Below are 18987 nucleotides of genomic sequence, written 5' to 3' on the forward strand. Positions count from 1 at the left end.
TTAGGGATTTGCGTTGCATGTTGCAAAATCTCGAGGTACCTGACGGCCTCGCGTTAGGAAAGCGGGACGTTTGTACCTTAAGCTTTTTGCACAGTACATATACATGTACATGCTTTTACATATACATCTACGGCACACGGAATTCCCCTCTCTGGCCTATAGTTTCATGCAGAGTTAATGCAGGGCCTAGGCTACATTCAAAAACTTTTAGCGATAGACTCTATCGATAGGCTGCTCGTAGATCGCTGCTTTTGGTCGGTTAGACTATTCACCTCGTTTAATCCTTACCTTTCGCGTTTCGAACTTACCAGCCCGAGAGTAACTCTGACTGATCGTGGCGCGGCGACGACACTAAACATCCTAGAGCCTCCGTTCTACAGCGGGACTCCAACCACAGAACTAGGGCTTACATCTCGATTTACCACATTTCAATTGCAAGGATTCAGAGATCTAGATCTTCTGGGATCTCGATTGGATTCAATCATTACCACTGCAGATCTGCTAAATTTCAAGAGCTGCATTAAACATTCAAACTCAAATGAAGAAACTACAAGCGTACGTACATCCATTCTGCTGCTTATCAATTGATCAATAAATCTGCAAAACGTGCGACGGCTGTGTCCACTGCTTCTTCGTCGACGGGGTGGTGCTCGGTGTGAGGGGGTTCCCAGAATACGGTGTCGACGACACGGCCACCGTACTGGTACTTCCAACGGAACTCGTACCTGCACTACTTTTCGATTTTGCGTTCATATATAGCTGAGGGATAGTACCATGTGGAGTCAGTCCGGATCCGTTTCCAGCCTCGAGATTTGCGAGGTCTGTTCCCACATGGCTGTTCAATTGCATGATCATACTCCTCCTCCTCCAAACTGCCCATATGATGTTGCAAACGAGAATTGCTGCTACACTTCCAATGACTATACCGACTATGCCCCCAAGGCTCAGTTTAGGTACTGCAATTCCTGTGCCAATCATGGGATCACTCATATAGCCAGCATCCCATAGATTTTCTGGATTTGCTAGCAGTACCCGTGCACAAAGCTCGGCATGAGGGCCATTGGTAAGCGTCTTTAGAGAAACAAGTCAAAGGTCAGTAGAAAGCTCACAATAAGTAAATATTATGCCATATTATGGTTTGTGGAACATACCGGATCGCCAGCACAGAGGCTCCGGAGAGCTAACTGATTCGCAACAGTCTGTACTTTGAGAGCTACAACGCTAACATTGTAGCTCTTGACAGCCCAGATACCAAATACAATAGCACAGGCGAATCCGGCAATTTGACAAAGAACTTCAAGAATCAATCCAATGAGTTGTCGTTCTCGTCCCTATATGCGATGCATGTTCCAGATTAGCAAAAAAAAAGCCACGAAGAAATAAGTAGACATTTCCTCTTTCGTAACACCGCTCAAAGAGGTGCAGACGCACAATGCGTGGTCTGCAGAAGCGTGCCGCATTTTTTACTTACATGTTTTGCCTTTATTGCCGCCCTCCTTTCATCTTCTCTCCAGACGTTATTTAGTAACGCTGGTGCATAGTCAAGTCCGGCATGTTGATCAAAAGCGGCAGACGGAGCGGGTGACAACGGTGCGGGAGAAGCCGTAGTGATCGTCAAATTTGGAGCTTGTGGTGTAAACTTCTCTGAGAAGCTCGGGGCCGATGACGGACCCCGATAATAATCGTACCAGGTGTCTTCCATCCCCATTTTTGCAGTTTTTAACTTGCAATGGGAATCTAAGATACGGGTAGATAACAGTCTCGTACTCGTAAGTATGAGGTTAACGGTCCGGGCCTTCGAAGCCGCAACAATTACTCCGCGTTGTTAGGCGGATGGCTAGCTAGCGCAAACTCATCCGATCCACGTTGGATGCAACCGTGACCAGAGCGGGGCCGTGAAGGATCAAAAAACTAAAGTCGACTCTGAAGTTTACATACGACGCAATGCAGTTAATTGATGAAGCTCCGTGAGCTGAACATGCTGCGGACTTGCTCACTCATTTAAACTATCGAAGCTTTCGGCCCACTCGCCTGGATGTCCGGCCGAAGAAACGGGACACTTTGCCATGGCGGGCTTGGTCTGGGCCATGCTGGGGTCAGATGCTCATGAGGCCTTAACCAACGTGATGGTTCACGGGATAGGCAGCAGAGATTGTTAACACTGCCTCAGGATAGGTCGAAAGAAAGAGCTCGAGAAGTAGAAAATCGAGGTCGGAGCATCGGAATTTGTGATAGTGCTGCGCCTTCTTCGCTAAACAACTTGGAGGCGAGCTTTTAACCGGATAGCTCGCCCTGCAATGATCAAGCACCGGACAATGACACTAATTACTAAGATTTAAAGATATAGTATCTGATATGAACTTCTGGTATTCGAGGCGCAGGGCGAATAGTTACTAGGCAATTTCTGATCATACTATACTTAAGATATTACATTTTGTCTTCATAACTGCTCAAGGAACCTCTCAATTACTCGAAGATTTCGTGCAATACGTTGTATTTTATGCAGACAACACAGTTTCGACAGGTCCCGAAAGCTTCGTCGCACAGGATAGTATACCTAATCGCTGCTGCCTAATCGTTCGACATATGCATATATGCAAGACCGGTGGAAATATCGATACTTCCCAGAAAAAACGAAGCTTTCTTTCTCAATTTGATCGGCAATGCACTTCGATAATTCAGTTAGGATTTTTCTTATGGGTGATATCTCTGTGATAAGATATGATACATACGAGATGTATTGACGTCAAGTAAGCCGGTAAAAAGTTGAAACCTGGGAATTTATTCTATATGAATATCTATATTTCTCTGTACAAAACTAATCTTGATGGCCCTGAAATCGCTTTCGATGTAATGGAACAAGCACGCGAAATAATTATGGCGGTAGAGTACTGGGAACCGGGGCGCATGATCATATGACCAACATTTAGGTATGCATATTTCGTCTAGAAGCAAGAAAGGGATTCGAGGCTACTAGGTATCAGCCAGAGGCTATGGTTAGGGCATTGCAAATACCCCAAATTAACCATTGCCATTGATCAATATGCATGAGCTATGTGATAGCTTCGCCCCTGGTCAGTGTCGAGCATCGATTAGATTTCTACTGGTCAAATTAACCACTAATACTGCTACCGCATTCGACCTAACTGTTAGGCTGCGTACCATTATCAACGCCAGATCCAGGTTTATTCACGTTGTGTTCAGGCTGGGACTTGGGAAGATCAAGTTTTCAAACTTTGCTATCATAGGTAGTGACCATTCTTGTATCTAGGCTATCAGCAACGTTATCAGTGCAAAATAAGCACACAGCTCATACAAAGCTGGGAAAAATCTAGCTTCCAATCCAGGAAAAATCAAGTATTATGATATCTTAATGCCGGAAATAATGCCAAAAACAATAAGGAGAGAGTGTGCGCGCGAGTGAAACTAGTTATACAATAGACATGCGCATAAACATCATTCGCTCAAGAATGCAAAGAACCGATGATGTCCTGAAAAAAAAAAAAAATGACTGATACGTGCCATAGAGAAACAATAGTTGTACGCCTGTGTTCCAACAAATGCATTCCAAACCTGCTACAGTAAACCCGCCCAAATGACCAAATCGTCAAGACACTTGTACAGTTGATGGACTAATTAGTTCGATTTTCCGATACATCGTTGCCAGCCTAGAGGTAAAACCGAGTTAATGCTAGTTCCGTGAAAGGACCGGAGCCCATCATAGAGATATTATTTCAAGAGGCTTACCAGGCAAACCACACCCAAATCCGACGAATAGGTAGACTAAGAAAATGATGACAACCCAGAGGAGAACCATCAATTTCATGTTCTTCCACCACATCTGCCTCCGTAGTCTTCTCGCACCAACCCTAAAGCCCCGAGCGCCTTCTCCCAAACGATCGGTCTTATCAACAAGAAGGTCAATTCGCTCCCCTCGTTCCAGAACTCGTTCGATGTTTTCTGTCATGATCCCTCTCACGGCGTCGATTTCGGCTTGGACGTTTCGTGCATTGTTGCCACCAAGATCCTCCCCATTCCCAGCGGCATAGATCTGAACCTGCTCTTTCAAAACTTTATTGAACTCGGCACAACCATACGGAGGAGCATCCTCCACCATAGCCGGTGTGTACTTGAGACCGAATTCTTCCTGGACCTTCTGTAAGAACCCGAATGAGGTTTTCCTTGCTACGGACTTATCCGTAACAAGGAGGAACGTGAGTGAAGACGCGGATGTAGACGTCGAGACATAGTTGATGAGATGTTCGCCATATGTGTACGTGAGTTTCTGTGGCTGGTCGTGGGAGATCTTGGGGAGAACCACCGACGCTATCTGGGCTACGGACGATGAGTTCTTAGAGGAGGACGGGAAAGGCGTGTATTCTGCCAGAACAGTCGTGCGATGAGCGACACATGTGCTAGAAAGCAGTTAGCTTCATGGTTTACACGTCAAAGCCGGGGAATGGATGGCACAAACTATAGGAGTGGATGGGTCGCCATGGCGGTTTAACGATCAGGATTCCTCCGAATCTTATGCTGCCCTCTGTTGTTCAGATTTCGGGCTGTAGTAGCTTAGGATACTGTAATGGTGGTTTAGGAGACGATGTCGAGGTGTTTGAAGAATCTAACAAGAAATAAGTAGCGTCGGTTCGAGGATGGCCTTGAATTGATGACGATGGTCTGTGTTCCCTTGTGCCACGCTAACCTGAAACAGGATTGGTGGCGCTAAAATACGACAGGGGACAACACAAAATCCCTGCCGTAAAATTTTTCGGCCCACCTTCCACTCCGAACCGTACAGGGCACCGTCTATAGATGCGCGCTTTTTTTTTGCCATAAAGCTAGGGGAGACATTGTGAGCTCTTGAATGTGCTCAATGAATGCTCTACAACTTGATTCTAAGCCTAGGAATGGGATTTGGATGTGAGGCTAGTGCACCAGAAAGGTAAGAGTTTTATATATGCATTGGAGAACTCAGACGACATCAATTCATCCACAAACTTCGGTGAGATGGCCGAGTTGGTCTATGGCGCCAGGTTAAGGTTATACCTTAACAAGTGACATCCTGGTACGGGTAACCGTGCGTGGGTTCGAATCCCACTCTCATCAAGATCGTTGAAAGCTTCAAGTCACCTTGGGGCTGGTGGATTTTTTTTTTTCCCCTTTGCCCTTTTCGCTCGACTAAGGAGCTCGTGGGTTCCCTTTTCTCTCTAGGTTCATTTTCTCATCTATATTACAGAAAATGTGCTCTCCTTGTTTCGACTTTTGACCTTGCTCAGACTTCACTTCCAATTAGAGTACGGTTCCATGTGTAGCGTTTATCGTTTAGTTGTGCTATATTTTGAAACAAGGATTATTCTTTTGGATTGTCCATCTGGTCCTGAACTTAGCTGTATATTGTGGGTTTTTTATTTGTCTATTTCCCTAGGTACATTATTGTAACTCATCTCGAGTTCTTGTTTTTTGCTGCAGACATGCAGGTGGCACTAGCTGTAAGGTACTCTGGAGGATGATAGGATGGTAACCATGTGCGCAGCTGCCATGATCTACTGATCTAATCGATATCGCGATCGATCTAGCTACATTATGAATCATACAAACTCTGGTGGTATCCCGAGGAGTCCCAGATAATTGGTCGGCCCTATCTCTATCCAGGCTTCTTTTTCTTCCTCGCTACCAACCCAGACCATTCCAATCATACCCGCAGCGTCCACCTCAAGGCCTGGATGACCAATATACTTCCTTGCAATAGCCATGATCCAATCTTTTGTCATAACTACATTATAGGACGTTCTTCTGTGAAACAAAAGATCGTGTGTAGCCAAAGAAACAATGGTGTTGTATTTTTGCACAAGATCTTCGGGTGAGGTTTGTGCTGAAAGTGCTATTATATAATTTTTATATGGCATAGTAGGTACCGAGACGACATCTCCTGAGAAGAACTGACTGTTAGCTACAGTAATCTCTCATAGCCTATGTATGCCATTAGGGGTTATATTCTAACTTTGTTTGAGGCTGGCTAGGTCCGGAAACAGCTTGAAACCTGAGTGTCCAGGCTTCGGGAACATCTCCATATGTTTGTGGCCCTGGGGACCTCCGCTCGCCGAACCATAATTGTAGATCATCATCAACGGGGTTCTCGGGAACGCTTTTAAAACTTGCCATGCCGCATGGAGGTCTTGTTCTGTGAGGTTGGCACTCTGCCCTTCAAATTGGTTTGGATATAAGACAAGATGCGGACGGGGAACGCAACATTTGAAAAACGCTAATGTATGGGTTTCCCCAATTCTTGCAGCCACAAGAGCAGGATCCGGGCCGGTAAATAGAGCGGGCTTGCTGTTACCGGCTACATAGGATGGAATTGGATCTAGTCTGTTTGAAAAAGCTGGTGCTACCCTAAATTCGACCTGTTCGTCGCGTCGACGGCCGGATCAGTGATGTACGTGTGTGTCAATAAGCAATTTGCCTACACAGCAGCATTGCAGCGGAGCTGGTAAGTTAGGATTGGACTTACTGGAAACTCATAACTATTCTCTAGCAGTCCAATCTCGTAAATAAGCCCTGTGTCTCTATATTCAGGATCGGAAGGGCCCCATATAATTTTTCCTGTTGCGACGAGATTGTCGAATTTCGCTAGAGTAGCATCTTCGAGATCAGGAGTCGACGTGCCGATTTCGCCAGCCATTTCATCAATGTTCCTGTACCCGTGTACTATGCATATGAAAGCTGGTTCTAGTGGCACTCGTATGCGTGTAACGTATGTACGGATATGAGATTTTGTAAAAGCCCGCTCCCCTGTATACGTATATATATGTATACTATGCGATTTGTATTTAATCTTTCGGTCAGGATTTTAGGCCTTACATTTTTACAGTACGTTCACGACTAATAACAAATTAATTACAATAAATATGCTATGTAATTATGTTCACAGATCTGCAGAGTATGCGCCTCTGACTTTCTACGCAGAATGATCGGCAAACTAAAGGCTTGAAGTTCTAGCGAGGCTTGCCAACGGCTTCGATGCATGATATCAATAACATAATATTGATGAAACTCGAATCGCTCTGATTTCAGATACTCTTTCATTTGCAATATTTAGTCTTAGAACTGGCCATCTAAATATTGCAAAACGAAAGGCTATAATGCAAAATTGCCAACTAAAGTTCCTTTTTCATCTAAGGGATATAGCATTAACTTTGACTTTGTGGTTACCAGGTTAGCTGTCAAAGAACCATCCTCGTATTGAAGGCTGACTTGTCAGTTTCCCAAATATTTGCAAAATATAAAGTGAGGGTAATAATATTAATATTGCGCAGACCTCGTTTGATGACCTGTTATCCTCCATATACTAATGTGACGATATATATATATATATTAATATAACACAAATCTCCTGACGACTCAACTTCCAGGTCTGGGTACGAGACAAGTTTAAAACCTGTTATGACAATAGTCGAGTTCTTTGGGCCCATTTGTAATCTAATATGTGTGATCACAAGATGAACTGGTAGACTCGTATAATATAGCTAGTTGTGGGCTGATCCAACATGCGCATATGCAGCTAGCATTCAACGGTTAAGGATCTGATAAATCTAGATCTATAGAATGGCTAAGTAAATGTTCTGCACCTATCCTATCGAGTTACTCTTGATGTTTCACCTTGCATGGAATTCAGCGGATTTGACTCAGTATATCTTGATATTGGACTTCATTCGCAGTTGAACTTGTGATATTACGCGTAATTAACTGATACGAATTCGCGGATATGCACGCCAAGATAGATATAAGGCTGGAGCCTGAACCATCTCAGTGTTTCGAGGCATCGAAGAGTCGAGCCTGACAAGATAGGTATCACTTCAACCACGATCAAAATGGATGGAGCTTAATCCATGCCTAACCCGAAAACCCTTGTCCCTGTTCGAAGCTGACCAGCTGCGAATAGACTTTTCGGAGTGGTTTGGGACTGACTTCTAGAACCCTTTAGAATCGCGCTGCCTCGATCGAGCTATTCGGCTATACTTTTATTTCCAACTCTTAGCACTCCTAGAGTAAGCTTATTGAGGATTGATTAGAACCAACCGCGACTGCGGCTTCGCGTATATATTATAGCATAATTATGACACTGAAAGCGCAAGGCAACGAGCCCAGTCATCTGGGCTTGGGCTAATTGTATTCGTGTAATTTAATTTCCGAGGATCGCCGAAAGCCACGCCCACATGCGATTCTGCGGAACCTCATATGCATACATATCCCTTGTCCGAAATCCCATATGCAGCATAACACACAGGCCTATCGGGTTCCTGTTGCAGAGACACAACTCCTCAAACAGAGCCATGGCCATGCAAATCATACGACCTTTGCATGTATTCCGTCAGCTTTTCGGCCGTAGAAAACCGCCCATTTCCAACCATGGAAGATTCTGTATCGTCATGGAATATATATAATTCAATTGATGTAGATTTCGACGCGCGCGCACTGCACCCGAACATTGATGACCTAGATCCTGCGCCTCGCCTAATTGTCAGAAACGTGGGGTTCCGAAGGCCCGAACTCACATGTATTCGGCTAGTCCTTCTCCAGACGGGAGGCCAGGTATATAAAAGGCCAATCTGTACACTGAGAAGATATCATCGACCACAGTAAATGACATCACAGCCGAAGGACACAAGGCCTGTATTTAGCAGCGCTAAGCCCGGTAAAGCCATGCTGACGGCGGAGTCGATGCATATTCCTATCTGCTTTGTCATTGAATGACGATAACGACGATATCGACAAGAGAGGGAATTAAGTCTTCGTCATAAGATGACGATTGTTTGGACCAAAAACACTACATCGACCGCGACCGCGAAGTCCAGACGTTTGTGTGTGTTGAAGAGATGCAGGTGAGTTAGGAGCTCCGAGTTCATGAGGCGGAGATAGGCGGTGCGGGCCCTTGTCGGTTATGGTCGTCTCCGCACATTTCTTTCAAAAAAGGCTGAAGCTTAGGTGATATTGATTCCAGGTTTCCAAAAACTAGGCGCTGAACCAGACTTGGGAAGAATACAAAATCAAAGAATCTGAGAACAATGAAACTTTCGAATATCCTTTTCCTGGTCGGTCAACCGGCTCACCTGTCTAGGCCAGAACCTTTATATCAAAGCTGATCTCCCGCCCGTGCGCCCTTACGGCTTTGGGCACCCTTGCATATTGCCAAGACAAAATTGCGAACGACCTTTCATTGTCCACTTTCTCCACGCTGTTAAATACACCTATTACGATAGGTCTCACGGGGCATTATCGGCGGCCAACAGACTCGTAGAATTAGCAAAAGGCTCTGGGAGGCTCCTTCCTATTCTCTAACCGGCCCGTTTCTCAAGTGAAACCGAGGAAAAAAGTCTTCTTTCGAGTCGGATCCATATACGGACAGTGAATAAGGAAGCATCTAGCATCTCAAACTCCAGCCTTCTTCTTGAGAAGGAGTGTGGTATTTTGTCTCAGGCTAAGCTTTTTGGATAAAGTCCGGCAGATCGGCTTCTTCAAAAGCAAACCATCAAAAGAGAGAATTGCGAGATACAAATATTGCGGAGCTGCAACTGATCTGTGGACACTTGCATGGTTTTGGTACATTGGGGTCGCTGAGCCCTTGTCCAAGTGGCACCGGTTCGCTTTTCGACGACACACGCCGCCTCTCCCGCACCACCCAGCCAAGTCAAAGTTGCGAAGCAAGTAGACCGTTTCGCTGCCCGTGCATATCGCATGGGCGCCTTCTCGTGCCGGCCCCATGCCAAAAGAAAAAGGTAAAAAACACAAGGAGATCTTAAAATGTAGTCGGTGTCGGTTGGACAAACAAAAGGTACGTTTCCCAACTCTGTGGCTTGCGTACTTGAATTAGTTGAAACGCGATAAAATCGGTCCCATTTATGGCTCACTAATCGATATTTAGTGTCTGCCGGAGGGCAGAGTATGGCCAGGAGCGAAGTGCAATAGGTGCCAGGAGCATGGGTACCAATGCTCGCAACCTTTGAGTGCTAGGAATGAGAAGATAGAACGTGAAGCAGAAGAGGAAACAACCCCCCCAACTTCCAGTAAAAGGTGCTTCAAATAGCTTTTTAAAGCAGAAAACCCCATAAGAGGAACGGCGGCTAAGATTCGTTGATGCGCCACAGTAACAGGCGTTTTCATGACCAAGATGACTTTATACCCACTTTGTCGTCTGCGTCTGCTTCACCCCCACCGCAAAGGCCTGAAACAAATGACCTTAGTGCCGTGAGAAATGCTGCCCTTGCAATGTAGGTCCTAACCATGAGCCGCATAGTCCCGTAATGTGGATCTAGAACTAAGCTTTGCCATTTTGAAGGATGTTGCATCCACCAAGACGGTCGCCCATGGCAGTGATACGAGAACCCCCCGCCTATCGGATTATAGACAGCAATTCAGCCCGTCTTCAAGAAAGGTTTGCCAACTTTTGGGGTAGCCCGGTGACGTTTGCGTCGATGTGCAGCCCGGAGTTCGCAAAAATGATCTCGGGTCTTTTCCATGTCGATTCACAGCAAATCGCATTGATGGTAAGTGACTGCGCCTACCACTCGTCAGGAATGGGGATTGGTATCATGATGCAATGCAACGGCACTAGTTGCATCATAGTCAAGGGGATCAAACTTACATTGCATTGTTTTTGCAGGATGATATGACCAGCAATGCCGTTATGGCTTTCAGTGCCGGTAAGTCGTAAGCCCAAGATTAGCCTTTATACTGCTACAAAGCTTAAATGCTCACTACCATCTCGTATCGACAGGCGATGCAGCTTTGACACAGAGCCCACATTGGCCTGTATTCACCAAAATGACCCACTCACATGCTATGAAGGCAATGACCCTCTTGAGAGATCGCCTTAGATATACATGGCCGCACCTAAACGATGCCTCTGTTGTTCTAACGGCCTTTAACCTTTTTTGCTACGGGGTAGGTCCATACTTTGCCATTTGAAAGCCGGAGAAAAATACCAGATATTCGGATGTGTTCAAAGTTTCTCCCAGGAACTAAGTTCACTAGCCGCTTCTACCCCATGATATATCAGTAACTCGGTCGGTGATACAAATCTTAAGCCAAAGTTACTAACAAAGCATTTGTAAACGAATATAGCTTTGCGTTTCCGACTCGTCAATCCTCCAGTTTATGACCGCGATCATTCAAACCTACCACAAGTATAATAGCGGGTTTCCCCTAAATGCGGAGATTGTAACTGGGGACAATGGATTTTGGATCGTCAGACTATTTGTAAGTTTCCTGCCGCCCCGCATGCGTGATCGACGTTCAAACCGTTGTGCGTTTCCCAACGATTTTATAAGCGGGAAGTTGCCGATAGATATTGTACTAATGACGATGGCCACTTACGTACATAGATGGCGAACAATCCTGACGACCGCGGTTTAATCATGCGATATGATACCAACACCTTCGAACGCGAAAGAGAGATGTTCGAAGATAAATCCGGATTCTATTATTCTCACCAGAAGAGAAGAGGATCAAGCCCAGACCAGCCAGCGACGCCAATTCTAGCTAGTAATATTGACCCTGTGGTTACGTTGACAGTCTCGGATATTGCCGCTGAGGTACATGTGCCGGTTAACCCTAGCAGCCCTTACTCATCCCCACCGAGCTCAAGTCAATACGATACCGACTCGATGTTCGTCGACTCGGATGAAAGAATATGGGACATGTGAGGGGTGTATATAAATATATAAACTTTAAACTTGTAGGTCACTTCGTATAGTTGATCATAGATATTACTTGTTTAATTTACCAAACTGACTCGTATACTCGATCGATATCTAGGTTTGGAATTTACATTTCATAGATTATAGAAATTAATCAGGATATATATATTATCAATATGTGATGGGTGGTTTATTCTGTGACCGAACTGTCGGGTTGGCCAGGTCTAGAATCGTTTCTGTTCCAAAAGGTATGGTTTAAAGCAGGGCCTCTATCGGCCCAACCCTTTTGAGAAATCAAAGCCCGACGAAATTGCTGACTGATTACGCATATTGCCCCTCACTTCTTCGACACAGTTTTCTAGCGTTTTTACCTCTGATATTTTGTCATACCGTTTACTAGCGCATTTCCAATATTTTACTAATATACTTTTTTTTTCGAGCCCTGTCTGTATGCATATGTACTCTTAAGCTCATCTTATATGTGCTTGTGTCTTTCGTCCCTCGTTAACACCCACGTTTCAATATGCAACGAAGTGGAGCTGTTGAGATATTCCGAAAGAACGAGGCATTTTAAATTCTTTGCCTCAATGGAAAATTTTCTCGAAAGAAATTTCTCGACACAGTAGACAGTTACAGAAGAAAATGGGTAAATCTCACCCTCCGAACCGGTCAATTTTTCCGGCCCGGGTTTTGGGGAACCACCCACTTGGCCTCGTGGAGCCGCTTGATTGGTGTTCCTGAATATTGGCCGGAAGGCCGCTTCGTTCCTGAATCTTTCGCTTAAGCTTTACCCCTGACAGTAGCTTCGGCCTCGCCATCTGGGCTCATCAGCACCTAGCCAATCATGACCGGATCGCAGAAGGCTCAACAGCTGGCAGGGCGAAGTTATGTGGAACAGGTGGGGTGGGAAAAGCCGCCGTTTGGGGGGGACTCGAAGCTCCTTTGCATATGCGCATGTGCTTCTCAACAAATCCTGCAAGTTCCTGCGGCGCCAGCTCACATCTTTATGGTCCCCTTGACGGAATCTGATTTCGCCTCAGCTCAGCTAGTCCGCCTCCTCTCAGTCTCGGAGTCCTTCCCGAACCTTATTGGATATAAAGCACCAATAAAATTGTATAGATTCCGTACTCCTATTGAGATATGTGACACTTTAAGCACCGTTTTATAATGTCCTCTCAGGACCGGAGAAGAGGTCCAGTGAAAGAGAACCGAGAACCGGGAAACACTCAAAGATATAAGTCCGGGAGGCGTTTGCATAAACTTAAACCGCAGTGAGTAAGATGGAAGGATCAATATCGCTCATGCAATGATAATGCACTCAGATATGTATGTAGGCTGTAGGTAGGTATGTAGGCCCAGCTCCTCCGTGAATGGATATCTGCAGGTACATACATAGAGAGTGCCTCCGTACCTTGCATCTGATAGGGCCTGTGCACCCTGCCGGGCAGAGGATTGCAAGGGAGAAAGCCGCCCCCACCGGCTTAGAGGCAGACGCCTTTGTCGTTCCTCGGTCAATTTTGCAATGTCTGACACAAATTCGTAAGCTGGCCAGTACCGTCCCCTCACTTTGAAAATTTGAAAGATAGGCCACGATACACACCCAACACCATGGTCAAAGTATATAAGTATCCTGGGTCCCGTGTTTGATCACGTTGTTCTAGATTTAATACCGTAGTGCAATCGATTCCGGTAGTATCGTTGCAAAGTCGCAAGTTCGACAGTTACACTCCTTTAACCCGTACTCTGTTATTTTTTGATCTTGAATTTCGACATCGGCTTGCCGTTGTACAGTTATTTTTTCAGTTTCGCTATCTCAAAAGTTCTCAGAGACACTCCATATAGTGAGGTCACTTCATTGTAAAAAAAAAGGCTGGATTGAATCGAATTCGATCGAATAGCAATACGCAGCTCCTCCTTCCTTACTTCCACCTCGATCAACATATTCCTCGAACATTACTCCCCTTTAACCCATATCCATCAAACCGAAGGACCTATTCGTCAATTCATCAGCGTGACTTCGATATAGTTCCATCCCTCCCTCAATTGATCAACCGCATCCAGCTTTTTTTTATTTTTATATAGCACTTTGCCGTTGACTATCATCATGCTTTTCCTAAAAGCCATCACCGGACTTCCAGTCCTCGCCACTTTCCTCACAATGGGTCTTGCACACCCCGTTAACGTCGAGATTGAGGCAAGATCATTGAAGAGTTCTCCCTTTAACCCCTCCATTCCAGTTCCCGAGGTAGCACCTCCACTTCGTAAGTACTACCCTTGAACTAGGCACCAACAGTTTGTTGTTAGTAGCTAACAAGGAACCGAACTTCAGTACCATCAAACCTTACAGTACCAACTATTGACGGGAACGAGCTTCGTGCTAGAGGCACGGTACATCGGCCGACCGTCGGGTACTTTGCTGGGTTTAATGTCGGAGCATATACTGTGAGTTCAACCCTCTTTTAGGAATTTTTTTATCCTTGTGTGCTAGTACTACAAGACATAACCCATTCCTTTAGCAATTGTGAACTGTAGCTGATATAGTTTCGTAGAACACCGGTGCTTGCAAGACCCTGCAGGACTGGAGGAATGAATTGAAGCAAGTAAAGGCCTGCCGAAGCTCGCACTTCTCCTTCACTGTTGTCAAGATCTTCACTACCAGCCAATGTTCAGCTTTGAAAAACGCCTTGCAAGCCGCAAAGGAGGTTGGAGGTATCAAGGTATGGGCTGGATTGTGGGCCACACCTCGCACTACCGTAAGTGTTATTCAAACTCGACTTGATGCAATCTGCAACATGCGCTTCCCATCACGGGGTCTTTCTCGTAGAGCGTTCGTGTTAAGAATAGTCTGCTGATGCCGCTGCCGACCAATAGTTTGATAGCGACAAGAACGAACTAGGTCGCCAAATCCTTGGGAGCAATGGCAACCTCATCCTCGGCGTCTCTGTGGGCAGTGAAGAGCTTTTCCGGGGAAGTCTCTCTTCGAGTCAATTGGCCGGATACATCTGGGTAAGTGAAGAAATGGAATCAATTCCTTCTATCACAGGTGTCGTAGATGTTGAGACTCGGTATGTTAACATGCTCGTTGGGTATAGGACGTCAAAGGCATGATCCAGAACTCATATGGCAAGACCAACGTTCCGATCGGCACAAGTGAAGGAATCGCTCCCCTTCTCAACTCGGCGAACCAACAAGTTCTTGATGCCTCCGATGCTGTGCTACTTACTAGTTATCCATGTAAGAATTAGTTTATGATTGAGACTTTGATTTGGATGTAGAACTGACGATAGATATCTCTAGACTATGGTGGCTCTCGAGTCGACTTGGCCCTCAAAGCTTTCCAACAAGGTTGGTGGGCGCTGGGAGCCAAAATGGCTGGAAAAACATTGATTGTTGGCGAGACCGGCTGGCCTTCTAAGGGGAAGACTATCGGTCAGGCTGTCCCAACAGTCCCCAATGCTAGACAATACTTCAAGGCTATTGCATGCTGGATGCGATCGACGGGCAAGCCCTTCTTTTGGTTCTCTGCAGTCGATGAGCAATGGAAGTCTGGGGGGGTCGCTGAGACTCGCTTTGGGGTCTCATGGACTAACGGTGCGAGGAAGTATACATTGTCCTGCTAGATCGATTCTAGGCTTCCACCTACAGTTGCTGCGGAGTTAAAGGTTCTCGCTAGTAGTTACTAGGGAACCCTCATTAGATGTGGTGAAAGAGCCACGGAGAAGGGGGGAAACTCGGCCCCGCGGAAAGCAATTAAGGAGTTTCTACTCTAGCGATAGCTGGATACTGGTGTTCATCTTTTTTACTTTATTTTTGATATCGGGTTTTCTTTCATTCCTTGGATGTTCACAGGGTGGATTTCCAAGTCGGACCAAGAGTCCAATTTTTTCATAGCGCAAAGCCGCTCTTATCAAGGTCCTATAGAGGAGTCAATTGTAAATAGGCGTTTTCTTTCAATTGGTATCTAGACCATTCTGTTTCTACTGATTCATCTTTTGCTCCCGCCAGTAATCGATCCACGAAGATGGATTAATATTGGGCTGGAATTATTTCTTGGGATACTCTTGACCCACCACTGTTCCCTGTGGTTCTAAGTTCATATCAAAGCAACTAACAAGTGGGCCATAATGCTGAACCAAGTCAGCTGGGCACTCGGTTCTATATCCCTCGGTAATATAACTATGTTAGGTCCGCAACATTCTGCTGGACTTAACGACTTTGGGGGCGGAGTTCGTATAAGTTTGGACGTCCCGTAGTTTTGTGTTGGAAGTGTGGTGGAATTTCTTCATTTGAAGTGGGCATCGAAGGACCAAAACCCCTGTCCGCTTTCTTCGTCGAGAGTTCGATGAAACCGTACCAGACCAACTATGCTTTCGATCTGAGACCGCCTCGGACCGTGGGTATATTCCTCTTGCAGGTTCTCGCTTTTGTTTCCCCTTCGTTTAGGTTTCTATGAGGACAATCTTGCGAATATAGGGCTTGTCCCGAACGGACGGTAATAGAATCATACACGGTTAGAAGTCTAAAAGAGGTGAGTGCCCGTAACATCACAGGTTACAGATAGAACAAAAGAGTGAGGCTGTGTAGATGCCGCTCGATCAGCAACCTCTAACGGCGGCCAAGAGAAAGCTTTTGGTGAAGACGGGAACATTCTGGAGGCATCATCCTTGACCCATTCCTGGAGGTCGAGTTTCAGGCCTTCACGTGGTGGTATACGCTTCGCTAAGGGGGACGGTATTATCCATTCGGCGTTTTTTTGGCTCTGTTGGAATGAACTCGATATTAACATTGATTGAAAAGCAATTAGGGAGGAGATTGCTTCGGTTGATTTACTAATGGGATTGATATCATATCATGTCGAGTTACTAACATAAAGTATGCAATGTCAGTATTTACATCCGAGGACGCTCGAGCTCACTGTCTTTGATCAACTGAACGCTATAACAATCTATGCGCTATATGGGTAAATCCACGGTTTACCGATAGATATGTCATAGCAAGACAATTACATGCGATATTACCAATCTCGCATAAAATCCCTTTGTGGACATTTGTTTCTTATGCGGCCAACAAACTAACATGAATCGTATGATATCATGGTATCATGACAGCGTGAACCACCAAAGACTACTCTGTACAGCCAACCCGTTGGTCAATGCATGTGAGTTGCTCTTTTGTTGTTTTCTGAACAAGGACTGAGACCCGATCGCGGATGTGGGTCCCGTCTATAACTTCCTTGGAGCCTGGAATAAAATTCCGACCGCCGTCAAAGCACACGGGCTAGATAACAAGTTTCCCAACTACATACAGTTGCGATGTTATGATGTTAAGGATTGAGCTGCGCCTCCCCCTCTGTCTCGAGATGTGAATTCATCCTCGAGCATCGAGAACAATTGAAGGTGTTTGTTCTGGATTTTCTGAAGGGAACGCGCGCTGGCTCAAACGAACTGTGGGGCCTAGATTTTTCCTGATAATTAGCCAACCCGTTCAAAGATCGCGGGGGCCCTTGCTCCGGCTGTCGGCAAGGGGGGCAGACAAAGGAGGCATCCATTCTATGGAGCTCGAGGACATGGCATGGTTGATTGAGCGGCAAACATTCCGACTGTCCGATGGTTGAAAGAACTTAAGGCCAAGATGGCATGAGAAATAGTCTACATAAAGTATTCGTTTAAAGATTTTTAATTGCGCATGAAAAGGATTTAGTTTTATGTCGAAAAAACAAATCTACTTTATCGTCAGTATTATCGGGCATAGTTACACGGCATTCGTAAGCCTGACTACGACGTACCTGCATGTACTTACATACGAAAAGTTTCTTCGATGTATTCGCCAAGTTTGATTCTGGAAAGGGACGAGAAATTCATGCGGCAAACTCACCGTATTAGAATCGCCCGATCGGGATCGAAACCTGTGCAATGATCTATATGGCTGGCTAATTGTTTCGCCGAAAATACACCCCTCTACGCATCGGGTATGGCAAAGCGAAAATCTTGAAAAGGAGTCGACAAGCATTTTTCAAGCTTCTCAGGGGGTTTCTCAGCCATCCTGCCTCGAGCTTGATCCACAGCTTGAATTGGTTCTCCGCAGCTACTATAGGTGTTATATCTCGTGATACTAAGGGCCCATATCTCGGAACTGTCCAACGGTGCTTTCCAACGCAATCTTAATAGATTAAAAATTGCCTGTTTAAGAAAATACCTATGGGTGCAAGATAAAGCCGAATCTTATCGAGATTTTGATAGTAGGCATTTTTCTATAGACGCGGGTCGAAATTAAACAGGATTGTTCACGTTGGCCTGTTCCAAAACTATTTTTGGTGGGAATGTCCGGGGTCGTTGTCAATTGGCCTCACGGACAGGACCACTGTGATCTGATTGACGCCAACCTGGCGCTCAAATGCTAAGCGGGGGCACGTCGGCGGTAACTATCGGATTTGGAAGTTGGAAAAAACTCTTCCAACATAACTCGAGGGCCTAGTTAGTCATTCTATTGTAATCTCAGCGTAGTCCCGTCTGATATGATTTATGATATACCAAGAGAATAGGGAGAAAATATACGAAGCTACGCTTATAGAATCGTGTTCTATTGTAATTTTGTAAAATTACATGAATGTGACTGCATAAACTTTGCAATTGTAGGCGTTCGATTGCTCTCCTAGCTCTGCGGGACAGCGGCGCCCAACTGTCAATCTGCACGACATCAGATTTTTGCGGTCCTGCAGAGACATTGCCTCTGCGCAGTCCTGCAGTGCCGCTGCCAGATCTGAGCGCCTGTTGATGACCGCTCTGTGCTGACCATCCAGCAAATCAGATGGCTCAGGGGCACCGCTTCAAAAAATTTTCTATGGTCTTCTGGCAGTGCCAAGGGGTGTCTGAGATAACTTCAAACATGCTAACAGTCTCAAACGGCCTAAACAGGGTGGGATGCGATGTGCTTTTTTCTGCAGGAACAGAACGATGGGGATGCTGTGGGGCGGCTGAGCATCAAGCTACTCGGATTGGCCGGCCAGATGCGAATACCACCATGCCCTTGTCGGGGCCTTTTCTGTGGACGCTAGCTACTCCAGCACTGAAGGCGTGAAACTCCCCTGCAAGCCTCGCTGTCAGGGCCGCAGGGCAAGGCCAGCACCAAAATAGTACAGGTCTTATTGCTTGTTTCGGTTGGACATCTATCAGAATAGACCAGACGTATGTGTATCAGCATCATGTACTTAAGACGCATAAAGTCCAACCCTCACAGATGTTTCTATTCCTTCCTCTCCCAAGCGTCTTTTCCTCTTTGCTCCGACCTTCGT

General features: G+C 45.7%; 5 protein-coding genes across 5 annotated transcripts; 2 read left to right on the forward strand and 3 right to left on the reverse strand.

The window, feature by feature from the left end:
- Window positions 1–588: 588 nt before the first annotated feature.
- AOL_s00076g562 (uncharacterized protein) lies at window positions 589–1708 on the reverse strand (the record flags this gene model as incomplete). Its single annotated transcript, XM_011123114.1, has 3 exons — window positions 589–1071; window positions 1152–1331; window positions 1472–1708. The coding sequence occupies 3 exons, from the start codon at window positions 1706–1708 to the stop codon at window positions 589–591; spliced, it is 900 nt and encodes a 299-aa protein (XP_011121416.1).
- Window positions 1709–3636: 1928 nt separating this feature from the next.
- Window positions 3637–4497, reverse strand: AOL_s00076g563 (uncharacterized protein; the record flags this gene model as incomplete). Its single annotated transcript, XM_011123115.1, has 3 exons — window positions 3637–3668; window positions 3748–4415; window positions 4475–4497. The coding sequence occupies 3 exons, from the start codon at window positions 4495–4497 to the stop codon at window positions 3637–3639; spliced, it is 723 nt and encodes a 240-aa protein (XP_011121417.1).
- A 1091-nt stretch (window positions 4498–5588) lies between these two features.
- Window positions 5589–6682, reverse strand: AOL_s00076g564 (uncharacterized protein; the record flags this gene model as incomplete). The annotated part of the gene is made up of 3 exons (XM_011123116.1): window positions 5589–5929; window positions 6002–6404; window positions 6512–6682. 3 exons carry the CDS (start codon window positions 6680–6682, stop codon window positions 5589–5591), a joined length of 915 nt encoding a protein of 304 aa, XP_011121418.1.
- A 3682-nt stretch (window positions 6683–10364) lies between these two features.
- On the forward strand, window positions 10365–11702 carry AOL_s00076g565 (uncharacterized protein; the record flags this gene model as incomplete). Its single annotated transcript, XM_011123117.1, has 5 exons — window positions 10365–10544; window positions 10661–10700; window positions 10775–10941; window positions 11122–11256; window positions 11382–11702. 5 exons carry the CDS (start codon window positions 10365–10367, stop codon window positions 11700–11702), a joined length of 843 nt encoding a protein of 280 aa, XP_011121419.1.
- A 2098-nt stretch (window positions 11703–13800) lies between these two features.
- On the forward strand, window positions 13801–15316 carry AOL_s00076g566 (uncharacterized protein; the record flags this gene model as incomplete). The annotated part of the gene is made up of 6 exons (XM_011123118.1): window positions 13801–13957; window positions 14026–14138; window positions 14246–14449; window positions 14568–14702; window positions 14789–14930; window positions 14994–15316. 6 exons carry the CDS (start codon window positions 13801–13803, stop codon window positions 15314–15316), a joined length of 1074 nt encoding a protein of 357 aa, XP_011121420.1.
- Between the last annotated feature and the right edge of the window lie 3671 nt (window positions 15317–18987).

The sequence above is a fragment of the Orbilia oligospora genome (assembly GCF_000225545.1).
Source record: "Orbilia oligospora ATCC 24927 unplaced genomic scaffold scaffold00076, whole genome shotgun sequence".
NCBI classification, from domain to species: domain Eukaryota; kingdom Fungi; phylum Ascomycota; class Orbiliomycetes; order Orbiliales; family Orbiliaceae; genus Orbilia; species Orbilia oligospora.